Source organism: Rhinopithecus roxellana, chromosome 4 (genome assembly GCF_007565055.1).
Source record: "Rhinopithecus roxellana isolate Shanxi Qingling chromosome 4, ASM756505v1, whole genome shotgun sequence".
NCBI lineage: Eukaryota > Metazoa > Chordata > Mammalia > Primates > Cercopithecidae > Rhinopithecus > Rhinopithecus roxellana.
This window is the reverse complement of record NC_044552.1, coordinates 107,513,792-107,536,556: the sequence shown is the minus strand read 5'-3', so window position 1 is coordinate 107,536,556 and position 22,765 is coordinate 107,513,792. Positions and strand designations below refer to the sequence as shown.

The window sequence follows — 22,765 nt, the reverse complement described above, 5'->3', positions numbered from 1 at the left end:
CTCCATCCTGATGCTTGCCTTTTACCTTGCTATTTAGCAAAGACTAACGAATCAATGATGACTTCTCAAAGTACAATCTATTAGGCCAACATACAAACCTTTTCATACTTAAGAGGAGAGACAGATAGTTTCCATGACAACTTTTAGAGATATAACCATGCTAGAAACTCTTCCACCTTTCAGTGAACTTAGGTGGTATTACTTTCGAGACACTGAACGATCAGAGAAAGCTAACTAATGAGTGTCTCATATTTTTAAAAAATTAAGGTTCACTAGTAAAACATGTGTGAGCAATGATAATCAACAACTACCATAACATGCAGAAAATCCACACTACAGAAACAATATGATTGTGTTGGAATTTGTCAAACAAGTATTAAAATTTTATTTAAATGAAGCTTTTAAAGGTATTGAGCCATGTTAAGGGAAAATATTAATTTTATTAGAACTTGAACAAATGTTTCACAAAGAAAACATTTTAACAAAATGGTATGGTGGCATAATAGTAACAAAAAAGAGAACAGCAAAATGTGTAAAAGAAATATAAGGTGGAAAATTATTAAATATCTCATAATCCAGTGTGGAAATAAGAAGTCTAAATTTGAAACCAATGAATTTTAAAAAGCATAACTATAAAACAAAAGTTAATGCTTGTGCTATCCTAACCACAGACATATTCTTCGGCAAAACTTTAAAAGGTAGAGTTATATTTTATGGTATTGTATATTTTTTTGTTTTTTTTCACAGAAATACAGACTGTTTATTCAATCTCACAGTTGAAAAAGAAATTTTAAGCACTGAGAAATAAGTACTCTACTATTTAAAATGACTGGTGAGGCAAAACAATTGATTAGTCTTTAATGCTATATTTTTCAACTGTACTAAGGACTTGACCCAACCAAAACAAATCTTAAGCTTCGGAACTCTCTAATGCCCAAGGAACGCCTCTGCCCGATTGCCATATATGGGAATCAAGAACCTAGTAATCATAGAGCACTCTCAGGGACAAATGTAGGAAGAAAGGACACAACAGAGTTTTCACAATTTTAACAAGTAATCTGTCACCATTTCAGACTACCAAATGCTAAAGACAAATCGTTTAAGTATATATCCCCACCTCTGCAATTTATTTCTAAACACTGATATATTCATTTTTTAAGCAGACCACATCAGGTTAATAATGGTATAAATCAATTTGAAAACTATAATAAACTACTTCAAGAATAGGTATATTTTTGCATTATACCTTGACCATTACGCAAAGATGCAATTCTTCCTTCCTTGGTGGTGAAGCCTATGGGAAATTAACTTGGAAACGTTTCAAAGAGATTGTCAACCGAAACACGTTTCTACATGATTGTCATTTTACAAAGATAACAAATTTCATGTTTTTAAATGTCTTAAAACAACACAGTTGTGATGTTTATAAACATCAAAAGGCAAAAATTTAATAGTTAAGCCCTTTGCATTCTGAATATTTGAAATTTATACAATATGCCCAATTCAAACTTAAAATGAGGTATATTATCTTTTAAAACATTAGATATCCAGCAAATATGTAATACCCGGAGCAGTTTCAAATTACAGTATATTCACAGGCTTGCTTTTTGTTTGCTTGTTTTTGCATTGTCCTGTCATATAACACACTGCGATGAGTCTTTGGATGTGGCATCTAACAAAAAAAGAAAGCTGCACATGGTCACTCTGTGTTGAATTGTAAGTATATGAGATTAAAAACATCTTTGTGGATTATTTTTAAAACATGATAAACTGCATTATCAAACTTTACGATTTTACATATGTAAGTATATATTAGAGATCATTTGTGCATTAACAATTGTATAGGGAAGCACTAAAAAACAAAAACATTATGATGATCTTATGGCAGTGCTTAAGAAATTGAGAATATTTTTATATGAAAAACCTATGCTGTAAAAAATCTGAATCAAAGTTTTGCTTTTTGATTGCATGGGTTGCAACCCACAGAAAACAAGGAATAAATTGGTCAGGATATTTTTAGTTTAAGAAGCAAAAATTTAGGAACCAAAAATATGCACACCACTGAAAATACTAATTCTTAAAATTATGCAGCTAAAAATTAAATCACCCTGTCCAGCAAGTTCCACAAATTTCACACATTTCAAACATTAAGGCAACTTTTTCCAACTAAACAGTACTTTATAAAAATAGATGTCACTTCAAAACATTATATACATAGTGACAATAAATTTAGCTAGTTGTAATATTTAATACATTAATAAAGTTTCACATATTACAAAGAAATTATACTAGGTGCTTGCATATATGTGCAAGTAAAATTACAACTTTTAAAGTACAGGTTTTAAAACTGAGCGTAGTGAACGTCCTTCTTTAGTGAGTTCTCGTGTCACACACATACATGGCAAAGGGATTGCTTCCTCCCGTTTCTCGACAACATTGTAACTGCATTTCTTCAAGTGGTCAGCCATGCTTAGGATGTCAGCAAATTTCCATTCATTAACAGAACAAAATGCAGTACTAAATCGCCATACCTACAAGAAAATTCTACTTTAGATTTAAACAAGTCAATTTGTAGAGAATCAAAACACACTTTTTGCTCCTGCGTACATTTCTGCTATTGCAGAAGCATCCAATATAAAGTTTCAAATAGCTATAAAATTAAAAATTGGTAAATCCTTTTGGATACAAATATATCTGTCAAATATTTACAAGGTAAATCACTTCTATGACATTATGACTTCAATAAATTTAAAAACAATGAAAGACAAAACTCAGTATTAAAAATCACACCCCAATCTGGCTTACAAAATGATTTTTATAAAATTAAAACTGCACAAATTCAGAGCCATTTCCTAAAATATTATGTACTGCACACTATTCTTTCATACTCTCCGACTGGCTATCTAGAACTAACCACACTCTGGAGATACAATGCAAGTGTTATTTTTTTCCTCCAGATTTTTCTCTCCCATTCCTATTTATACTATCAGTACTAAAAAATACCCTAGAATATTGTATGCCAAGGTAAGCTTATTTTCCTGCTGTTCTCAAGTACTAAAGGTGCTTAATAATATTCAAGTACTTTGATTTGTTCAAAATCGCTCTGAAATTTTATATAAAAATAATATTTATAAAGTGGATCCTATTTTAGTTCATATCATTGTAAAACATGTTTCTAGGCAAAATATTCACCTGCCATCCCTATTCATGTCTGTAGGTAAAAATATTGGCTTCTTCCCCTTTTGTCCACCCAACAGCTCTAGGCCCTAAAGCACTGTCAAATTATTAGTCCAGCAAAGACTGTGCCCCATGCCCGTCATCTTTACAACTGAAACATATAGCTACCTGAACATAAGTAATAAGCATGAATGCAGAGCAGGACAGACCTAGATAACAAGCATGAATGGGGTAGGACAGGCCTAGGCATCCCTGCTAAGTGTATCAACAGGCAAATGTTGATACAGGGAACAATTTATACGCGTTGAACAGCAGATGCTTTAGAACAAGCCTGTCTAACCCGGGGTCCGTGAGCAGCATGTGGTCCAGGACAGCTTTGAAGGCAGTCCAACACAAATTCGTAAACTTTCTTAAAACGTTATCTGAATTTTTTTTTTTTTTAGCTCATCAGCTATAGTTAGTATATTTTATGTGTGGCCCAAGACAATTTTTTTCTACCAATGTGGCCCAGGGAAGCCAACAAATTGGACACCCCTGCTTTAGAGAGTGCCAGATTTAAGCAAAACCCTCAGCATTTATTGCTTCTCAGGAAAGCAAGGTAATATCTTCTCGGGGTGGCTAGATGTCTTCAAATTTTGTGGGAAACCAATTATTTGTCAACTAGCAATAGAAAGTCCCCACTGTTCAGCACAAGGGTACCTCCTATACTCCTTAGGGTTATGATCAAATACCCTTTACGGAGTAATTTCCCAGGAGTCAGTGAAGGCCTAGTGATAGTATAGATGTCACTAGCCTCCCTTACCATTCCCTATGCTCACAAAACTACAAAGGCATTAGGAGTTTTCCTTAAGCTTTGGCAGGTGAATTAGCTGAAAGATTCAATGGAGACAGGCAGTCTCTCTACTTCCGTACAACTGAGAGTCTGCTGAAACAAACTTAGGAAAAGCAGGCAAAAGAAAATGTATGACTCCCCCTGCTGATTACAAGGTTTCTTAGTAATGGACCCATCTTTCATCCAAGTACGCATCAAGTACTTACTGAGTGCCTACTACATAGTAGCTGCTATGCAAGGGAGTATTTTGGTTCCCTGAGAGTCCCACTTCTCAAGGAATTTATAGTCTAGCGACTGAAACTGATCAATCAATTTCACAACAGCACAGTGAGTGCTTTAGTAGAGGTATTTAATGGAGCACCACAGGAACACAGAGCAGTGCAACTCTCAGAAGGTGTCAGGGTTTGGGTGCCAAGAAGCTATCTTCAGGAGGTAAAACCTGAAGAGTAAGCAGGACACAGCAAGAAAGATGAAGATCAAAAGATGGAGAAACCAGTTTCCTAAGTCAATTAGTTGGCAAGCTTACTTAACCTCTGTCTGTAAAATGGGGACAGTGGATTATGTAAGTTAATACAAGTACTAATGCACACTGAGTAGCATATTGCAGGTGCTCAAGTGTGAGTATTAGGGATGGCATACTTTAAAGACTTAATGCAAGAAAAAACATTAGGGAACTGTCAGTAAATCAACGTGGTTACAGTATAAAATGAAAAGGAAAGTGAAAAGATAAAGATGAGATTACGAAAAGTCTCAAATGTTTTATTAAGGAGCTGGACTCTATCCCGGGGTGATGAACAAATATTAAACACGTTTTTAAGCACTGCAGTGACAGTGTAAGAATTGTATTCAAGAAAATATATATCACATTAGCTCTTGTGTATATATTGTAGAAGGGCCCAAATGGAAGTAGGAACCCAGTTAGAAGGAAGCTGTTGTTGTAGTCCAGGAGACTACTAAAGTTGGGACTGAACTTGGGAAATGGCAGTGCAAACAGAGAAGCAAACCTGAGAGGTACGAGAAAGGGAAAATAAACAGGACTTCATGATTATCTGAATAAAAACAAAGGGGGGAGAAAAAGCAGTCAACATAACTCCTGAATTCCTGGTTTAGGAAACTTGGTGAGGATGGTGCCACTTTCTCAGACTAAGAGGGGGAGGACTGGAGTAGGCTGGATATGTTGAGTTTGAGAAAGCTGTAGGGCAATCAAGTGGAAATGTCCAGTAGATGCTTGTGTATAGTGTCTGGGAGTTCAGTGGAGCAAATGGCTAGGATACAGATGTGTGAGTAATCTATATAAACGATGGCGAGTTAAATTTGAAGAGTAGGTGAGATTTTCTGCAGGAATGATTACAGAATCCCCAAAAAAACATTTCACTCCATATGTCAATACTAGCAGGCAAAGATAAAAAGACCATACTAAGAGTGTCCCATCCCAAAGAGAAGAAAAGATACAAAATCATAGGGAAAACAAAAATACACACAAACACAAGTGGTAGAAACTTTCTGCCATCAGAAATTCCCTTTTGGAAAAAAAAAATCATGAAACAATTTGTGTGATCATTTATTGGTCAAAGCCTCAGGGAAACCAAGTGGATGTAGAATTCTGAAAAATCAGTGCAATGAATGAAAGAAAACCTAAAGGTGCTACAAATAAAGTAACCAGTTTGAGTGCTGTGCAACTAAATGTAAAGTTTATCACAATTGTTTCCACTTTAGAAAATGTAAAAGTTTCATATTGTAAGTGTTCAAAAATAAAAAACACCTTCAATCAAAGATATCTGTAATGCCTTCCAGTTCCTACTGAGTAGTGCCAAATAGAAGCTGAGCAAAAGTAGGGTATCACAGAAGGAAAATGGTGTAGCTTAGATTTGCTTAGGTCTGCCTAAATCTCCAGCTCAAGTTTCCAATACAGTATGCATCACTTCTTTGGACTTCACTAAACCGAGTCCCCACCCAAAATATCAAATCCTACTGCCCTACTGTTTTCTCACACGAGCCCTAAAGCATTTCCTCATTCATCCATTTATGTTCCTCTGGTCACTTTAATATATGACCACAGTCGTAGTTATAACTTTTTCTCATCTCTCGCTATTTAGGTTATACCTGAAACCTAAGAACGAAATGGCCATAGAATGGAGAAACAATTACAAGCAGGAAAAAAACCCTCTTCTTACTTCCTCCATTATCTTATGATGCAAATTTTTCAGATGGAGTCCAAATTAGAAGATGGTAAAATGGATCCAAACAAAAAAGAGTTGTTATAGAAAAATTGAGAAACATAAGTGGTCTCTGCCATATTAGATTATAATCTAGTTCTAGTAAACCTATAATTATGGCAAACAATTCTAACTATCCTAGTTCATTACTAATTTCCATTAAAAAAATTCTGTCATCACATTGATTTAGTAAGTTTTAGGGAATGGTCAATTTCTCAACAAGATATTAATTGTATTAATTCAGCAGTATTACGAAAGCCCTCTTTATGTCAAATAAAAGGCTGTAAAGATTACACTAACCTTTTCTTTTATCTGCCATGATGAATTTCCTTCTGGATACTTCCTTTTCCCCCACTGCAGTATGACCATGCCACGAGACTGAAGCAGGCTGCCACACACATCCCTCATTAACTTGGATACACATGAGAGCTGGCATAAACTGAAGCCATCAAGAAAGCCTGCAATATGCTGCAAGACCTCAAAAGGAAGACTACTTAGATGGTCATTATGTAATCCCAACACACAGTTTCTAGCAGGCTCCACTAATACTGTAGATACACATGGCTGAACTCCAAATGACCGCAAATGGCGATCATGTATAATCTTCGCTCCTTGTATTGATGGACAAAATCTACGCTGAGAATAGGTACAACCATAGTAAGCTAAAGGACACCTCTGTTCCATCCAGCCATTGAGTCCAGCATGAATGTCACCATGCACATTCTTAAAATGGGAAGAAAATTCTTTCCTTCTAAATAACTGTCCACACACAAAGGTAAACATTGAACGCTGCTTGGGTTGGTACCTAGCGACACATTCCAATACTAAATCCAGCCCAAGTGTCTGAAATGGACTTGGATTTGAAAGCTGTGGATTGGCATGATCACAAGCTGAAGCTGAAGCTATCTCCCCAACCATTGTATTCGTAGCTAATATTGCAGATGGAAGTGAAAAAGTCTGAGTCCCAACATCAATGTGATAAATATCAGCCATGCGGCTATCAGATATACCCCGACCTCCTGGAGAATCTCCTAGACAAAACAGCAGCGCTGCTGTGATCAGATCTATTCCTTGGAGGCCCATGGGATCTTCTGCAACTTCCAAATCTGATGTATCTACTGCTTTATCTTCCTTTGGTTTAGACCAACATGAATTAGAAAGAAAATTGAATGAAGGAGCATGACTGAAAGATAAGACATCCACATTCTTCAAGTCCCCTAAGTCTACTTTTTTCCAACACAATTCACCTTCATCCTCATCATCTGGCATGAGGATATGCTGAACTGTGCCATTAGGCAAAGCACTGGATGGTATTATTTCCCTAAGTTGTGCTGCTACCTCAACTGAGCTGGAAGGTTTTGAAGTGCCATCTGATGCCACACGGTCTCCATTTGTTAAGTTACTTTGTTTAGAATCACCATGTAAATTCTGATTCTGGTCTATGACCTGGGTACATATATTTTCCAAAGGAAAGCCATTACAAAGAGCCGAAGTGTCATAAGAACTTGTATTCAAGTCACATAATAAATCACTTGAACCATTTTGTTCAGACTGGGCATTCTGATTTGTGTCATTGTAGTCAATTCCACCTACTGCTCCTATCTCCTCCTCATAAAGATGATCTTGGTCTTTCAAGTTTTGATCCTCTAAGCTTTCTCTCGCATTTTGCTCTTCATCCATGTCATTTGGGATACTTGTATTTAACATGCCAATGTCTCTTGCAGCAGTATTCAGGATATCCAAAGCAGCAGCCAAACTTCTGGTTGTTTCTACAGTAGCTTGATAAAGTGCACCATAAGATTCTTCATCAACAGACACCAAACCATTAGTATGTGGTATTTCTGGGACACTTGATTTAACTGAGATTTGTTCTCTAGGTTTGGATACTTTATCAGTTGCTTTTGACATCATGGTGGCTACTTTGAGGGATTCTAAGAGCATCCTTTGGTCTTGAAGAGCCAAGGCCATATCCAATTGTGCCACTTCATCAACATCTCTGCTTAGATTTTCATATGATTTCCGGTCTGCATAACTAACTGGCCATCGATTCCATTCCATAGTACAGCACACTACACTTGCAGGACACATTTCCAGATGTTCAGCAACTTTATTTCGGGCCATGGTAAACGGACATCCAAAGTCACTATTTAAGCAAGGCACTCGTTCAAATGGACACAAAAGTCGATGCTCTTTAGCTTTACAAGAATGGAAAACTGCACCACAAACCAATGGACAACCAATCAAATCACAGGAAATCCCAGGCTCTGGTCTAGTCATGCACCGTCTACTGACACAGTTCACACAATGGGAATGCTGCAGCTGCTCCTCCATAATGGCTAGCACAGCTCTGGTTGATGAAATGGAAAAAGATAAGAAGTTAGCCAAAAAATTGTTGATTTTTCAAAATTGTTTAATAATTAAATCACTAATGTATCTAATATCTTGGTTTATTTTAGGATGACATATATAAAATAAACATACTTAACCAGTTAATTTTACATATAATCAATGTCTTGAAAGGATGTAAGCACTTATATTCTAGTAACAATTCAATACTACAGAATGTCATAAGGGCTCATTTTTATATGCCATATAACAATATGCCTAAAAGGGCAAAAGTTTCAAAATATATGATTTAAATTCTAATACTGTATACTATATAATGTTAAAAACAAGTTAATGTGCATTTTAGATTTCAGAGTGTTTTCACTTTTATCTTTCTAATTTCAACTAAACTGATTTTGATTGTACCCCACATTGCAGAGACCTCATATTACTAAAAGAGAACAGTATGAATTTCATTGATGTATTTAAAACTTTATTAGAAGTTTTCTTTTTATCCCTTCTAAATGAATTCATTTAAGATTTCATCTATTAATCCTTCCTTCTATATATGACTTAATAAATTCTGCAACAAATTAAGTCTTAATTAGAACATACAAGGAATTTATCCAGATATAAAAGTTGTAGCTCAAGCTCTGTGGCTGTGGGCAAATCACTTACTTTTGAGGGTCACATTCATTCACTAAATGCCTATTTATTGTTTATCATGGATCAGGCACTGTGTTTGGTGTGGCAATATGAAGATTAGCAAGTCACAGTGCCTCCTCTCAAAAAGCTACAGCAAGATGTCAAAGACAGTAAAAAGTGTCGTTTTTATGTGGTCCATATGACAGAAGTAAAATGGTACCAATAGAGAAGATAATAATCAATATGAGTAGGGATTAGAGAATAATTCACAGTAGTCTTGAAAGAGAAGTCTTAAGTACGGGAGCGTAAACTGGTAAAAACGAGAGGCATTCAATGCTGAAGTAATAGCAAATGCAAATACCAAAAAGCATGAATTAGCAAAACCTCAAGTTCCCTAGTACTGTTGAATCACAGGGAAAAATGCAAGGTATCTGTAAGAGATGAGGCCAGAAAGGAATAAGGCAAATCATGATGAGTGCTTTATGGTGCTCTAAAGAGTTCACACTTTTACAACTGGAAGTCACTGAGAATTTTAAGCAGAGAAATAGTTCTATAAAATAACATGAAAGGATTAAGTCTTTCCTGCTTTAAAATTTGCACTGTAACTTTTATAAAGAAAAGTTTTATATCAAAAATAAAAGTCTAACCATAATATATTGACTTAATTACAATTAGTCTATTCAATGTATTTTTAGTATAATCAACTTCTTTACTGGCGTGTTTCCTATTAGCAATAAAAACTTAAAAGATTATTTAACTTTTAAAAACTGAAATAATAGTCATGGTGTCTCAAACCTGTAATCCCAGCACTTCGGGAGGCCAAGATAGGAGGGTCGTTTGAGGCCTGGAGTTCAAGACCAGCCTGGACAACATAGTAAGACCCTCTCTCTACAAAACAAAAACAAAAAATTAGCCAGGCATAGTGACATGCACCTGTAATCCCAGCTACTTGGGAAGCCAAGGCAGGAGGCTCAATTGAGCCCAGGAGATTAATGCTGCAGTAAGCCATGATTGTGCACCCCCGCATTCCAGCCTGGGTGACAGAGGGAGATTCTGTATCAAAAAGTGATAATAATAATTGAAATAACATAACATCCGCCCTTTGCCACCATTTTTTTTTTCTTATCCAGTCAAGCTTTCTAAAGAAAAATACCACCAAAAAACTTCTAATCTCCTATATGTCCTTTAACTCTCTATTCTGGTTCTATTTTTACTACCCCTATTAAAACTGCTCTGCTGAGAACCTCAATACTAAATCTGGAGGGCATATTTTTCCAGACCCCATCTTCTGTGGCCATTATATCGTGATGATGACTAATCTCTTATTTTGGGACTATTACATCCTCTTATTTTTCATGATGTCACTCCAGTCTTTCTTCTACCCTTAGTTTTCTTAACTATTCCTCAATAATAATTACTTAAATATTGCATTTCTTCAGGGCTTGTGTCATTTTTTTGCTTATTCTGTACATTCTCCCTGGGTGCTTTCATTTTCTCCAAAAGTTTCAATTACCACACATATGCTGAAAATGCATCTATACATCCTGCCCAGATTCCTCTTTCAAACTCCTCTTCACTCTCTACAATGGATTACTTATGATATATTTCTACTTGTATATGGCACGGGCAACTCAGTTCAACATTTCCAAAATTAAATTGCATTGTAGTAGATAAGAATTTTCTGGACAGGAAGGTGATTCTTACCCTGTTTTCTTCACCTCAGTGCATAAGAGATTGTTAACCCTATGACATAGTTTTCCATAAAATCTATCTTGGTTCCAGGTAACTAATTAATCACTCCTCAATTGCTATTATCTTTTTCTCCAGTTGAGGCATGAGTTTCCTCAAGCTAGAAGAACAAAAGTGTACCTGAATCATATCAACAGAGTTTTTCTTGATTCAGTAGAAAAGTTCCAAGTTGATATTATGGTGTTCAATGATGTCAAAGAAAAGACAAGGTACATACTCAACAACAAAATTGTATTTTTAAATTGTGTTAAAAATTACAAATTATGAGTTGAATATTTTTAAATGTTTATCTTCATGAATTTTAAAGATAAGTATAGAACTATAAAAATAGACATACTAAAATAGTCATATAGGAAAAGACTAGTGACAAACATTTGAAAATTAACCGGACATTTAAAGAGAAACTTTATTAAGAATTACAACAAATCTTACTGAGTGATTAGATTGTGAAAACAGCTGTAGCTTTCTTATTTTGCAAGAACTAGACTGAGCTGATCTCACATGCTGAAGGTTACAAGCTTGACTGTTACTAAGGGAGAAACCTAAAAATACAAGCAGTTTCAACAGAAGTAACCAGTGCTCTCAGAACTTTTAGGGACACTTTATGTTACTGTACACACTATCACATGACACCACCAGGGAAAACACATCTTAAAAATATCACTTAATTCAAAAGTGCTTAAAATAGCGACTGCTTGAAACAGGGTCTGAGTTAAAAGCAAAAACAGCCATAATTTTCAAAGGTAGAAGGAAAGTAGTCAAGCTTCAGTTAGACAGTCTCTTTTACACTATCCATCCCCCTTTGAATAAGGTTTTAAAAAAGCATTCATAGCAACAAGTTCATAACATTTATTATTTTCTGAAGTAGACTTAGAAGGAAGAGAGAACAGTAATTATGTGCCTATTTTATCCTTCTTTACATGTCTTTATAACAACCTGGAGGAAACTGAGGTTCAGAAAGAGTAACTGATTTGCCAAGGTCATCTACCTAGTAAGTGGCAGAGCTAGGACTATACGTTCTAGCTCCATGTCCGATCAACATCCATGGACAATAACAGGTATGTTTACTTATAAAAGTTTAAAAACAAGGCGGCACTTCTGTAACTGGTGATCCAATGTTAAGACGTTATGTGAGTAATGGAGATTACACAACTTTGCTTGTAGTTTATCCCAGTACTTAATCACTCCTGTGGTCAAGAAAGTCTTTTGGTCTCTTCCAATTATACTAGCATTTTACTCTGCTTTGAATATATATGTTTTAAATTATTTGAAGAATAATTTACATAGATAATGCTCAGTATAAGTGTACGGAACATTACATTACTAAATTTAACAATTCTTAAAATAGCCATACAAATGAGGAGTGAATTTCAATTCCATTTTCCTATTAACTATATTAAGAAAAAAATTAAGAAAATACAGTAGTCAATACGAAGAGTATTCTGAGAATAGAACCCTCAGCTTCAGAATTTAAAACTCTCCTAGATCCATCCTCCACCTAATCAAGACCACTACGATCAAATTAAACATGCCTTTATAAAGTATTTTGCAATTGCCTGTAAATCCTGTAGAACAGGTTGAAAAACATCAATCTCTTATTTATCAGTTACACAGCAGGCACAGTAGAAAACAACTAACATCTCTAATAATTTACACATTGAATTTAAATTATTGGAAAAGTTTCGCTGGACCTGAAAATATTAGTAAATCATCAAATGTTTTCAATTCTTTCAATTTTCTCTAAGAGAAGTTCTTTGCCAACTCATACTCTGTGGCTGACAAGCAATTCATAAAAATAGTTCTAAGACATGGCATTTTCCCATATAATGAAATGAGATCTTATCATTAAAGGCATAAATACATTGCCCTCAAAAAAGTATTTTTAAAAATTCATTAAAATACATAAGGAGGTAAGTAAATATAAAGAAGTGCAAATTAGCATGATTTTAAAATATAAGAGCCATCTAATGTATTCAAAATAACCTGCTGCTTCAAGGCTGTTCCTAATGTCTGCCTTTACCTCTAATACACAGACAGATACACATATCTTTTCCTCCCCCACACACCCCTGCTGCCTCAACCCTAAATCTCCGCTTATGTGTTCCTTTTCCACATACTCCAAAGACAAGGTATGGATCCCATATTGTGTATACTCATTACACACTGCCTTTTTCCCTGGTAATACTAGTGACAACTCTAAGTCATCGTTTTGTTTAATATCTATTTCCACAGGAAAACTATAAGCTCCATGAAAGTCAGAATCATCTCTGTCTCATTCATTCTTATGCTCCCTACATTCAAAATTCTGCCTCAATTAGAGACTCATTTGTGTTAAATACATGAATAATTATAATATAAGAAAATAATGAAATGGACAAATCAGAGTCTTCATTTCATGGAAAACTACATATTCCACATAAAAATAGCTTACAGATCTGGCATCAATCAAATTGAATCAAAATTACTTCATTGTACTGGCCATAAAAAGTCAATGGTGCTCAAACATATGTTGAGCACATAAGTAATATGTTTCAGGCATTATATATGGAGTAAGACAAATCATCTATTAAAAAAGCGAATCAGAGAAAGTTAGTTTCAACCTTCCATTGTTTTAAAATCTTAAATAATAATAATATGAGAAACACAGGAAGAAGCATTTACCTTATATTTTTCTACTATTTTAATTCCTTAATCAAACCTGCAGACCAATTACTGGAAAAAAAAAAAAATGAATACAGAAGCACTGGGTTCAAAAAGAAAGGAAGAGATTAAGGTCTACACATGCAAAGGTGCCTGAATAGAGTGAGAAAAAGAAGTTCAAAATAGGAAGTGCTATCAGCCTACAGCTTAGTATTACAATTAACATGGTATTAAATAAAATATACTTAAAACAGTAATATACTGTTCCAATGTAAGGCTGATATAACTACAGACAGATTTGTTCAATTAATTAACCATTATTACAAGTTAAGTCCACAAATGAAATTTCAAATTTAGCAATCAGTTATAAGCTCTTCCAGTGCAAATCTCATCCCTTGTAAAGTCCAGAGGTACTAGTGCATAGTACCTCTACTGACTGTTTATCAGACGCACTCAGCTTTAAAAAATGATAATAAATCTATACCTCAGTTAGGCATCTTATCTTACGGTTTAAAAAGAGGTGGGTTTGGGGGGCAGTGGTTAGACAAAATCAAAAAGACATTATCCTTAAATTACCAACTCAAAGCAGTAGCTTTCAATCCCAAATGGCTAAATGGATTACAATGTATACATTCTTTTATTAAACTTTCGTTTTCATTTATAAAATGGATGACTTAATTATACGGATTTTTTTTTACGTTTTATTGTTCCAGATATATCAAAACATATATTCTTCATTTCTAAATATGGTCATGGTCATGAGTAGCATACTCTAAAGCGAAATCTATTTGCAATGTTCTCCACTAAATAAGCAAATGAAACGATCATAGACTTACACAGGAAATTGAAATAGTATTAATAAATATTTAATACTCAGACTAGAACCTATTTGAGTTGATACTCAGATAAAAATAATCCACCCAAATGGCAGAACTCAGTTTATCAAAACAGGTAACACGACATGGGGGAATGGGCTTCCAAGGAGTCTCAGCTTAGTGACCTTGAGGCAATTACTTTACTCTGGAAACAATCTAGAACTTTATAAAGGTTGTTTACAATTATGTGTATGTCCAATAGGATATAAACATGCAGTTCTCAGAAACCAGATGTACTTCGATTTGCACAACAGCCACACTTACATACACAAAAATTGTAAGTGTAATTATTTTTATGAGATCATTAATTAAATGCAATCATATGAGGAACTACCTAGTAATAACATTACCCATTCTTTAAAAAAAAGATTTTCATAGACTGGGTTTTAACTGATCCGCTTGTCTGTATCTAACATCTACCTACCTAAAATATAGAAGCAACTTGTTTAAGGCCAGTCTCCTCTAGTTCATCACACTGAATTTGAATTTAATTTACATTTTATACAGCCTTTGACTCAATTGTTTTATGTCAAAAAATTCTACAAATACAATGACATTCTATAGTATGTACTAACTCCTTTTATCAAATAAGCAGTCTTAGGAACTGAATTAAAAGATTTATCCAAAATCATACGGAATAGCATAGGGCTTACCCATTAAAATATTCACATCTTAGAAACATGTTATATCAAACAGTAAGCATTAACCAATGCCTATTTTGGTGACCTTAAGGTACCTCTCTATACACGCTATCATTACCTATATAATATTGCTTTTTAATGATATATTAGGACACTTTTTAGAAGTCCCCCAATGCTAGACCGGGAGAAATACTGGATTGAAATTAAATACCTAGTACACTTGGTATACATTAAGTGTGCCTATATTGGAAACCTCAGTTCTCTTATAGCATTCACGAAACTCCACCATTTCCAGAATTTAAAAAAAAAAAAAAAAAAAAAAAAAAAAAAAAAAAAAAAAAGTTACGTCACGGCACTACAGTGCTAGGTAAAAACAAACTGGCAATTTAAAAAGTTAGCAAAACACCATGTTACCCCCAATTAAACTTCTGTGATGTGAAACAGTGACTAAGCATTAAGAAGAGTGATTCAGCGGAAACCGCATATTGAAATCTAACCCTCTGAAAAACCCTAAAGGTTTATTTTATGCTACTCTTTTCCTTTTGCCATGTCAACAACTTGACTGCTTTGGAAAACCTTAGTATGAGCAAATGCAAAACCTGTTAATATAATTTACATAGGTCTCTAAAGAACAAACAGTATTGAAATTGAGCAAATGGAAATTTAAAAAGTTTGGGATTTTGTATTAAAAGAGTTTTAACTTAATCTACACCGATATCATAATGCCCATAAATAACTTCATCTTGGATCAGAGTCAACGAAGTAATCATGGAATAAAAGGTCAATTCGTTCCCAGGCATCTTTTATTTGGGACTTACGACAGGGCTCAAAAAGAAAAACAAGAGAAAGGGAGACGGAAATGGAGTATTAGGACCATGGTAAATACATACTGTTCTGCCTCTTTGCCTCTATACTCCCAAATACACACGTTAAAAACATATTGGCAGATTACTCTGAATTCAGCATGCGCTCTATAAACCCCTTCCAAGCAAAGCAGTTCCAAGGTGCAGGTCTTGGAACAACACAAATAACCTCAGGTCTGCAAAATAAGGAAGTTTCCCTTTAATAACGACAGAGGCTAAGGATAAGATCCTCTCACTTCCATGAATGGAAAAGTTACCAACTTTGCTCATCCCGTGCAGATAGTGGATGATGCCTCCCTAGTCTTACTTTAACCCGTTTGTCCCCAAAGAACCCAAGTTTCTAAAAGCCAGACTGAACAAGAAGCTTAGGGTTCCCTAAGTTTAACTCCTCCTTCGTCCCTTCCCACTACACAGACACACAAACTGGGGGGAACACAGAGGTCGGTGCCCTAGGGGCTCGAGTCGCCATTTGCTGACCTCAACGGCTGGCCCGGCATGCGGCCGGGCGCGGACACCAGCGCCACGGACGCCTTCTCAGCGCGACCGGACGGCCGACCCGGGACGCGCACGGACCGGGGTCAGCCGCCTTTCCTCCACTCCAGGCCGGGCCCGTCGACTCCACGGTCGCCAGCGCCAGCGCCTCGATCCCGGCTGCGGGCCTCTAACTGCCCGGCCGCCGCCTCGGTCCCCGCCGCAGCGCGGACGGCGCCGGCCTCCCCTGCGGGCCTCCCGACACTCACCGGCCAGCGCGGCCAAACCTCGGCCCAGGCCCTAGCTGCCCTGGACGCCGTGCCCAGCTGCTCCGCTCTGTCCCGGCGACGCTCTGTACCCCACACAGCCGTCCGGTCCGCCTCCTCCACCCCTCTTCCCCAGCCGGGCAGCCGCCTATTCTCTTCTCCAGCCGGCCTACTCCAGAGGCAGCCGCCCTCCTCGCGCGCCCCGCCCCGCTGCGCCCCGCCCACCCGGCCCGGCTTCTGCAGACAGCTGGGCGGGGACTCGCACGCAGGCCCGGCGGGGACGCGCACGCTGCCCTCTGACCTCGCAGCCACGTGGCCAGAGTAGGGTCTGGAGAGAGCTCCCGCTGTGGCGAGTCCTGTCGTTGCATTCCAGCGGCGCCCCGTGAGGCTCCGCCCGGCGGTGCTACCAAAGCCTGTTCGATTTTAGAATCTTACATTCCTAGAGGGAATCCTAGAACCCTCATTTTACAATTGAGGAAACAGGCCCCAGTAGCATGACTTGTTCCCGCCGCTAGTTGAAGGAGAAGTAGCCCCGATCCCTTGACTCCGGGGCACTGCTTTCCCTTTGGCTCATTTTTGGAGGAAATGGGTCAGCCCTTGCTCGACCTTTGGTGATTGCCGCCACAGGCTTTCCCGCCGGCTAACCCAGCGTGCCCAAGTCCCGTGACTTAGTGCCAGGACGGTGCTGTGACCCGTTATCCCCTGTCGGGTTTTACGTCCCCCGGGACTGAACGCAGCCCTGGATCCCGGCGGGCGGCAGAGCCTCTCTGGAGCTCAGACGGGACAGCCCACTAGGGTCTGCTTCTGTGAGGGGCTGAGGCGTCATTCCGGGAAGGTAATTAGCTGGGGAGGGGGCTTGAAGCCGCTTTTGCAGTGTACCTTACATATGACTGAGGAGTAAAGAAATCCCACAGGGCTATATCAAAGAATGGATGTCCACGCCCCAGCTGCCACCGCCAAGCCTTGGTCTGCGGCCGAGGGACAGTGATTCCGAGCTCTGGGTGGTGGGAGCCGCTCACCCGCCCCTGCCCCTCTGTCGGGACTCCTGCCCACCCCTATGCCAAGAGAATTACAACAAAGGGAAGATGGCTGTAATCCTGGCAGTGGGGATTGGGGCAGAGCCAGGAAAACGCTGTTGTCATCCTTTTTGTGGCTGCTTCTTTACCCCCTGCTGTTGTGCTTTGGGAAAGAGAGCTCACACATAACTTGCTATCCTACAGAGAAATGACTCTCACACCTGTGGGTTTTTCAGATACGTAAATTAAAACAAAGATTGAGTTAGGAACTTAGATTACAGAGTAAAGACTGATTCCTTAAATGATTAACTTTTTGAAAAATTATCTGTTTCCCTTATTTTGCCTAATTTGACTGCAGACAGGGTCTGGTCCTCGGTTCAGACCTTGAGAACCACTGTCCGGAGAGCTACATGGTCAGGATGGGGAAACAAGCAGGATGGCCTGGTGCGAGAGGATGTAGGTGCTGCTACACTATGGCCCCCCTCCATGCTTACTGTCCTGGATTGAGTCACAGACCTTTCTTTTGCCTTTTTTTTTTTTTTTTTTTTTTGTCCTCTTATAAAGGATCTAAAATAGATTATCTCCAGAACCCTTTCCAGTTTTAAAATTCTGTGAATCTCTAATTATACTTTTTGAGATCTGGGGCTTTACCTTCTACTAAGTCACCTAGCTGACACGAGGTCACTCTCACCCGCCTGAAGCTGAGTCACTCAGGCTGAGTCATTCAGTCATTGTCTTCTTTGTCCCTTCATCTCGATAATTTTCCATGTACAGACAATTATTTAAAATCCTTTTTTTCTTTCACCTTCATTCCTAGTTACTGTTAAATCAAGTTTAGCCTAAAGCAGCCTCCTTACATATTTTAAGTTCAGCCTAAAAGTTTCTGTGTACACCGTGAACTATAATAAGTGGAGGAGTAAACAGACCATAGCCCACACTTCTGTCAATCACTGAGTTTGGCCAATCAAATGTAGCCGGTTGTTTGAACCTTGTTCAAATAAGACAAACCCTAACCTGTAACTAATCCAGCTGTTTGTATACCTCAGTTCCGTTTTCTGTACATCGCTTTCCTTCTGTCCGTAAATCATCTTCCACCATGTGGCTGTGCTGGAGTCTCAGAGCCTACTCTGGCTCAGGAGGCTGCCTGATTCGTGAATTGTTCGTTGCTCAAACTCCTTTAAATTTAATGTGGCTGAAGTTTATTTTAAACATTACTGTCTTAAACAAATTTGGGTTTCTGCTGTTGCCTAACCAGTCCTTTCTCCTGCACTGTCTGCTATCTCAAATCCACTATCAATACAATTCTTCTTAAGACACTCATTTTATCTTGTTATTTTTGTATTCAGACATCTCGATGGGATGGTGTCTTAGTATGTGTATTAGTCAGGGTTCTCTAGAGGGACAGAATTAATAGGGCAGATACATATAAAAGGGAGTTTATTAAGCATTAACTCACACGATCACAAGGTCCCACAATAGGCCATCTGCAAGCTGAGGAGCAAGGAGAGCTAGTCTGAGTTCCCAAACTGAAGAACTTGGAGTCTGATGTTCAAGGGCAGGAAGCATCCAACATGGGAGAAAGATGTAGGCCGGGAGGTTAGGCCAGTCTAGCCTTTTTACGTTTTTCTGCCTGCTTTATATCCTAACTGCAATGGCAGCTGATTAGATGGTCCCCACTTAGATTAAGGGTGGGTCTGCCTTTCCCAGCCCACTGACTCAAATGTTATTCTCCTTTAGCAACACTCCCACAGACATGCCTATGATCAATACTTGACATCCTTCAAGTCAATCAAGTTGACACTCAATATTAACTGTCACAGTCTGTTTATGCTGCTATAACAAAATATTACAAACTGGATAATTATACATTACAAGAAATTATAATTATAAAGAAGAAAAATTTATTTTCTCACAATTCTGGAGGCTGGGAAGTTCAAGATCAAGGCATGCGCAGGTTTGGTTGTCTGGTAAAGGTCCCATCTGTGCTTCTAAGATAGCACATTGAACGCCTCTTTCTCTGGAGAAGAGTAAAGCTCTGTCCTCATAGCAGAAGGTGAAGGGGCAAGAGTAAAAATTCCCTTTGCCAAGCCCTCTTATAAGGGTACCTAATCCCATTCATTAGGGCAGAGCTCTTAAAACTCAGTCACCTCCCAAAGGCCATGCTTTCCAACACTGTTGCATTGGGGTTAAGTTTCAACATGAATTTTTGAGACGGGGACAAAACCATTCAGACCATAGCAGATGGCTACCTAGAGCCCATGAGATACAGTCTCAACTCCTGTCTTCAGTTGCTCAAAGTAAATCTTTCATTTTAGCCTGATTTGTTTCTTTTATCTACCAAACACTATGCACAGTCCAATTCCAAGCCACCTGTGATCACAGTAAATCTGAGGTTCCTACTTCTTAAATATACAGCTCTAATACCATGTCCTCTCTGAGAGGACTCTACAGCAAATACTGTTTTCAGCACTTTTACATGTACCAGATGGCACTGTTATCTTTTTCACAAATTTATATGTGAAACATATAGATTCACATGTAGATACTGGCTCACAGATTATCTCCCAAATTCATGGAAGCAGATTTTGCACCACTTTTATATCTTCCCCAACTATCTAGTATACTACCATGTATATTGTAGATGCATAGTATTTTATTTGAAAAATAAAATATTTACTTTTCCTGTCATTTGATCCTATCCTCATTTTCTGTGTATCTTCTATTTACCTTCTATTGGTGCCTTTCTAAGACAATGTATCAAAGTGTAAGGTGAGCAGAAAGAATGCCAGAAATCACAAATTTCTTTAAGTATACCCTCCTCTCTAATATACATGTATTTTGACACAGACTTCTAGAGGAAAGCTCTCATCTGTGTGACTTAGCCACTCAGAGAAGTGACAGGGACCCTGGAAATTCAAGGTTTTTTTAAAAAAGGAGGAAAGGGCAATATTAGGTTTAACCTACCTGCTGCCTTAGAGGAAAGCCTTGCCTGCTCCTCACATCACACCCCACATGCTGTCATATACAGGCTTGGACAAGACCTAGTGGTTTTTTCTAGAGGCCATACCCAAGTTGAGGAAGGAATAAGAACTATAAAAATGACACCACAAGTACAAAGCCTAGACAAGACTAGACTGTAAGAGAGAGAAGTTGTCAAAGAAAATAAATTCAGTTGCTAAATAAAGTAAATTCAACAACCAGACAAATGGCTCTTCCCTTTGTTCAATGTTAGGATAAACAGGCCTATGTTCAAGTAGGTTTTTTTTTTTTTTTTTTCAACTAAACCAGCCTGTGCTCAGGTAGCCCAGGGCCAAGGCAACAGATAAGTTAGGACTAAAGTCTAAGTCATGTTCTAATTAAGGAAAGGATCATTGCCAGAGACAAGTGTGATTGGGTGGGGGCTGATTTGCAGCTGTGAAATCATGGGACAATCAGAATTACCAGCTGGGACTGTGGTGGGAAATACCATTCCTCTTTTATGATATGCTCCTCTGGAATTACAAGAAAGAAAGAGTCAGTTTGAATCACCTAATTCCCAGAGTCTAGAATCTAGTAGCTATAACTATATTTCCTGTATAAGTTCATTTGAAGTATGAGAAATATGATAATTAACATACACTTATATGGTAATTGAAGCAGCCTGCCAAGGGTAATACTCATAACCCAAAGTCAACCTTGCAATTTTATCTAAATTTTCAAGAGAATTTGAACCAAGGCAGCCTGGAATATTGGAAAAGCAGAAGACCAGGGTTTTGTTCCTGTACACCACAGACTTACTATAAGACATTGTTGAAATTATCTATCATGTGCATTTCAATATTTCACAGTTTGAATTATACAATTAGATTTCTTAATATAGTGCCTAGCATACAGAATATATGCTCATTACACAAATAAAGAAACAAATGAAAAATCTCCTTCCCCAAAAGGTTGTACCTCAAAGGTGTAGTATTTGAATTTTGGGAAGCTAGCACTTATGGGTACTAAGTCTGTGCTTAAGCAGATGATCAGGTAGCCGTCTCTCAGGACATCTAAAAGATGTCCTTTTAGATCAGTTGTCTACAAATACATATGTGACTTTGCTAAGCGAACAGCACTTTTTGATAGTACATTTTCAGATAATGTTTAATTTCTATGTATACATTTCTCATTATTTGAAGAAATTTGGTATGGATTAAATATCTGGGAGAAACCACTTTTAATTTATCCCATAAATGGGCTCACTATTTAGTTCTCAGGTCTACTATACTCTCTATTCAATTGCATTTGTAGCAAAGTCAAATGTCTTCATATAAATGCCATGCTAGTAACAAGAAGAGGGCTCAAAAGAGGTTGTTGGGATTAGACAAGCACATTGTTACTAAGTTGTTACTTAGCTCTAGTCTAATAGCTGCTGCCACATGTGAATGGAGGAAATGGTGGCAACATATTTTCTGATTATTTTTAAAGCTCCTGAAAATTCATATAACTATGTAAAACCACATGATGTGGTTTTCAAATTTTTAAAAACCGTGCATAGGGAAAAAAATCTAACACAAAAATGTCTACATCTTTATCACCCTTGTTTTAGTGACTCATCTAACAGGTGATAAAACAGAAGTTCATATTATTTCTGTGCCTAGCCTGGTTTCCAAACCATTTGAGTCTCATTTTCCTCTGGAGGTAGATTTCCTGTGCTTAAATACTGACTCATAATTCCTGGTAATTATTTAACCTTTCTGTCCAGGAGAAAGACTCTCAGATGGCCCCCAATGACCCATGTCTCCTACTGTTCATGCATAATCTTCTCTTGAATGAGGACAAGGGCTATAACTTGCTTTTTAACCAATTAAATATGTCAAAAGTGTTAGGGTATCACTTTCATGTCTACGAAAGATTGTGACTTTTGTCATGCTGGCAGACTCTCCCTCTTGCTGGCTTTTATGAAACAAGTTGTCATGTTGGGGAGGCCCACATGGCATGGAACTGAGGATATTCACTGTCAACCATCAGTTAGGAATCCAGGCCCTCAATTCAATATCCCAAAGGAACTGAATCCTGCCAACAACC

At 37.7% G+C, this 22,765-nt stretch overlaps 1 protein-coding gene and 1 long non-coding RNA gene across 4 annotated transcripts in view; one reads left to right on the top strand and one right to left on the bottom strand.

Moving 5' to 3' along the window:
• Nucleotides 1-361: 361 nt before the first annotated feature.
• FBXO30 (F-box protein 30) lies at nucleotides 362-16,895 on the bottom strand. 3 transcript variants are annotated; one of them, XM_030929095.1, is made up of 3 exons: nucleotides 16,704-16,895; nucleotides 6,526-8,572; nucleotides 362-2,531 (listed from the first exon to the last, which is right to left on the bottom strand). In XM_030929095.1, the coding sequence occupies exons 2-3, from the start codon at nucleotides 8,554-8,556 to the stop codon at nucleotides 2,328-2,330; spliced, it is 2,235 nt and encodes a 744-aa protein (XP_030784955.1). In that variant the 5' UTR covers nucleotides 8,557-8,572; nucleotides 16,704-16,895; the 3' UTR covers nucleotides 362-2,327. The 3 variants fall into 3 exon arrangements, with proteins under 3 accessions (XP_030784955.1, XP_030784954.1, XP_010354871.1); XM_030929094.1 differs by lacking the exon at nucleotides 16,704-16,895 and adding an exon at nucleotides 16,441-16,689; XM_010356569.2 differs by lacking the exon at nucleotides 16,704-16,895 and adding an exon at nucleotides 9,991-10,028.
• An 84-nt stretch (nucleotides 16,896-16,979) lies between these two features.
• LOC115896919 overlaps nucleotides 16,980-22,765 on the top strand; it is a 77,451-nt gene continuing 71,665 nt past the window's right edge. Inside the window, exon 1 of the long non-coding RNA XR_004056838.1 lies at nucleotides 16,980-17,535. This is a non-coding gene — a long non-coding RNA (uncharacterized LOC115896919). The remainder of the gene's footprint in view (nucleotides 17,536-22,765) is intronic.